The 4,520-nt window shown below is 31.7% G+C and overlaps 1 protein-coding gene across 3 annotated transcripts in view; it reads right to left on the reverse strand.

Moving 5' to 3' along the window:
• Positions 1 to 4,520, reverse strand: part of ATRNL1 (attractin like 1) — a 572,934-nt gene that overhangs the window by 383,411 nt on the left and 185,003 nt on the right. For all 3 annotated transcript variants that reach the window (XM_023530113.1, XM_023530111.1, XM_023530112.1), the window contains one exon: positions 2,897 to 2,991. In XM_023530113.1, the coding sequence (XP_023385881.1) occupies positions 2,897 to 2,991 (95 nt within the window). The remainder of the gene's footprint in view (positions 1 to 2,896; positions 2,992 to 4,520) is intronic.

Here is a 4,520-nt window from a genome sequence, read left to right on the forward strand (position 1 = left end):
TTAGTGGAAATGGGAAATGGTATAGCTGTTAAGGAAATCAGTGTTGAGGATCCTTGAAAAATTACAAATAGAACTACCACATGATCAAGCAATCCCAATTTGTGGTATACATCCAAAAGAATTAAAATCAGGATCTTGAAAAGATAGCTGCAGTCTAATTTACATTGGAGCTTTATTCATAATAATCAAGATACAGAAACAACTTAAATATCCATCAATGGATGAAAGGATTAAGAAAATGTGCAAGCTACTTGACATTGGTCTTGGCAATGATTTTTTAAGATTCTACACCAAAAGCAAAGGCAACAAAAGTAAAAGTGGGACTACAACAAACTAAAAAGCTTCTGCACAACAAAGGAAAAGACAACCAAACAAATGGAAGAAAATAACTGCAAGTCATGTATCTGACAATGAGTTAATATCCAAAATATATAAAGCACTAATACGACTTGACAGCAAAAAATCAAACAATTTGATTTAAAAATAGGCACAAGACCCAAATAGGCATTTTTCCAGTAAAGACAGACAGACGGTCAACAGGTACATGAAAAGGTGCTAACATCACTACGATCAGAGAAATGCAAATCAAAAGCACACTGACATATCACTTCGTACCTGAATCAAAAAGACAAGAAATAAACATTGGCGAGGATGTAGAGAAAAGGGAAGCCTTGAGCACTGTTGGTGAGATTGTAAACCAGTGCAGTCACTATTGAAAACAGTATGGAGGTTCCTCAGAAACTTAAAAGTAGACCTACCATATGATTCAACAATTCCATTTCTAAGTAGTCATCCAGAAAACCAAAAACACTAACTAGAAAAGCTGTATGCATCCACATGCTCAACAACGATATGGAAGCAACATAACTGTCCATCAGCGGATGAACTGATAAAAAATGGTGATTGAAAAAAGAAGGCTATCTTGCTAACTGCAATAACATGGATGGACCTTGAGGGCATTTTGCTAACAGAAATAAGTCAGACAGAAAAAGACAGATACCCCCACGATCTCAGTTACATGTGGAATCCAAAAACCAGCAACAGAAAAAGACCAGAGAACAGATTAGTGGTGGCGGGGTGGGAGGTGGGAGTAGACAAAATGAGTGAAGGCGGTTAAGAAGTACAAAGTTCTGGCTATAAAAGAAATGTCATGTGGATGCAATGCACAGCATGGGAATTATAGTTAATAATACTGTATTGTATATTCAAAATTTCCTAAGAGAATAACCTTAAAAGAGCTCATTGCAATAAAAAATATTTGTAACAGTGTATGGCGAAGGATGTTAACTAGACTTCTTGTCATTTCACAGTACATACAGATATCATATAATTATGCTGTACACCTAAAACTAATATCTCGATTAAAAATGTGGTTATATACAATGGAATATTTTTTCAGCCTTATAAAAAGAAGGAAATTCTGCCATATGTGACAACATAGATGAACCTGGTGGAAATTACACTTAGTGAAGTAAGCCAGACACAGAAGGACAAATACTGCATGATTCTATTTATATAAAGTAAAATGAGATCTACTTATATAAAGTTAGACTAAAATAGTCTAACAGAATAGAATGGTAGATGCCAGGGGCTGGGGGGAAATCAGAAGTTGTTGTTCATTGGAGATAGTTTCAGTTATGCAAGACAAGTTCTAGAGATTGTTGTATCACACAGTACCTACAGCTCACAATACTGCATTGTACCCGTAAAAACTTAAGAGAGAGATCTCATATTGTTATAACCATAATAAACAGAAAGAATAATTCTAATATTTCACAAAACATCTTCATTTTTAAAGAGTTATTTCAAAAGAAGTAAAATTCCATCCAATAAAATGTATGGTTGGTATTTCCAGCCCTTAAACTTTTTAACCTTATAAGTCTCAGATAGATGGCAATATACACGTGTTATTTTTAAACAAACCTAAGAGTATTTCCTGAATTGATGGTTTGGTCTTAATATTACTTTTAAGTAATTTTTCTTATGTTTAAACTTCATAACCTTGTAAAATTATATCACTGATGCAGTAAGTTGCTTAAAGAAGATAGCATTTCATTATGCTAAGTAAGTCAGACGGAGAAAGACAAATACTGTATGATCTCATTTCTATGTAGACTCTAAAAAAGCCCAACTTGAAAAAACAGAGTAGAATGGCAGTTAGCAGGGGCTGAGGGGTAGGAGAATTGGGGAGATGTTGTTTAAGGGTACACACTTCCAACTAGTAGACAAATAAGCCCTGGAGATTTAATGCACAGCATAGTGATTATAGATAACAAAACTGTGTTATGAACTTCAAAGTTGCTAAAAGCCTAGCTTTTAATTATCTCCACCATAATGAAGAAATAATTACGTAACACCCTAGAGATGCTGGCTAATACTACAATGACAATCATATTGCAATACATAAATGTATCAAACCAGTATGCTGAACTACTTAACAGGTCAATTATATCTCAATAAAAATAATTAAAAAAAAAAAAAAAGCCAGAGATTATACAACTCAGATTTAGAAAAAAGACAATGAAAACCTAATACTATGTAATAGTGTATAAGAAAACAAATATATTTAATATAGCATGTTTTGAATTTGAGTTTTTTTCAAATAAGACTACTCCCAGTTTGCAAGCATAATTATCAACACAAACATTGTTGTAAGCCTGAACAATTAATAGAAATAATATATAAACTGTTTGCAATATCTGAAATATCAATCTCCCAAATTCTGATTCACAAGAATATCTGTCTTATAAAAAGGAAAATTTAACAGGATTAATCTTTCTACAAAATTCCTACATTGTGATAAATCTAAGAGGTAAAATTACAATGAAAGATGAGAAAAATTTTGTATCCCTTGATATAAATATAATTATATTAAAAAGTTAAATTATCTTCTCACCTGTTCTGGGTTCGCTATGAAGTTTATGGCAGTATAGTGGCGATCATCTTCCTGTAATAAGCTGAAGGTAAACTGATAGTCAATCAAAAGACTGTCTGTGGGGAAAAAAATACAATCCTGATGTGTATTTTTAAAAACTGTTAGATAAACAAAAGTCAGGTGAAAATGTATTGCATATCAGTACTACAAATTATTATCATTAATTATTAGTGGCCTAATTAAGACCAGCAAAATATAAATTTTGGTCATTAACAACAGAAAGAAAAATACAGATTTGTAAGGAGTCCTAATTCTTTAAAAATTATATTTATTACTTCTGTTGTTATTATGAAAGTTCTACAAATACTGTAGACATCCTGGAAACTACACAAAAGTAAGAAAATAAAATAAAAGTCACCTATAATCTTATAACTAGAGAAAAAAAAAAGAACACATTTGGTGCATTTTATTCCAGTTGAAATTTTGTATATAGAAAGATAGACAGGCAGACATTTTGATATCCTACTTTCAGAAAATCAAAATTCTTTGAAAAATGAATTTTAATGGCTAAATAATATTTCATAATATGCTATAATGAATTTACTTGTTCCTTTATTATTGTGCTAAATTTTACTTTCAGCAATTTTAAAGTGACTATGGTAAACATCATTCTACAGAAGTGATTCTCAGTAACAACTGATAAAAAGAATACAAGAGTAAACAACTTTCAATAACTTTCAATTTTGTCCATGTATAATGAGTAAACCAAGGATAATCATTTGAACATTATAGGTGATGAGTAGCTTCCCACATTTTGCGAGAGTGAAGGATTACCAATAATGTTAAACTACCACCTTTCCAAAAATATTTCAAATTATTTTAAATAGAAGACTTCTCTTTTTTGGCTACATACCTTCCATGTTATGCCCTCAGCAAATAAACATTATTGAAATAAAAAGTAAAGATAAGAATAATATCACTGGCTTTATTGTTAAAATTATCGAGGCTTCATTCTTTATGATGCTTACTATATACTTTACAAAACCCGCCCTATATATTTCTTGTATCATTTAGTGTAAGGCAATACTTTGTCTTTCTAAAAATTTATAGGCATTCTTATACATGACAATGAGAATTATGCAATAGGTCACATTTCCGCTTTTCATCTGACTGCCAGAAAATGCAGAGGTAAATTCAATGGGCCAGTGTTGTTTTAGGTACTGGACATACAAAAAAAGATTAAAATGTCTGTCCTCATTCAACTTATGGCCTATTGGACATTGAAAATCAATAAATAATTTAAGTATAAAGTATAACAGGTGATGGTAAGTGTTTTGGATAATAACAAACCAGTAAAAGTGAGAGAAATTGCTATTGGGATATAAGTATGCTTACAATTTTCAGAAGAAATATTTAAAGACCAAAGATAGTAGGAGACTAAGCTATGGAGTTTAGTAGAGAAAATATAATCCAGGCAGAGGAAACAAGTACAAAATCTCAAAGAAAGAATAAGCCTTAACTATGATTCTTGTAAAGAGGCTATGGCCAGAGGTGATGGTGGCAAGGATAACAGCCATGAAGGTCATGAGACAAGGTCAGATACAGGGAATATATTTGAAGGTACAACAAACAGGATTCGGTACTT

This window comes from Pteropus vampyrus, unplaced genomic scaffold, assembly GCF_000151845.1.
Source record: "Pteropus vampyrus isolate Shadow unplaced genomic scaffold, Pvam_2.0 Scaffold46, whole genome shotgun sequence".
Classification (NCBI taxonomy): domain Eukaryota; kingdom Metazoa; phylum Chordata; class Mammalia; order Chiroptera; family Pteropodidae; genus Pteropus; species Pteropus vampyrus.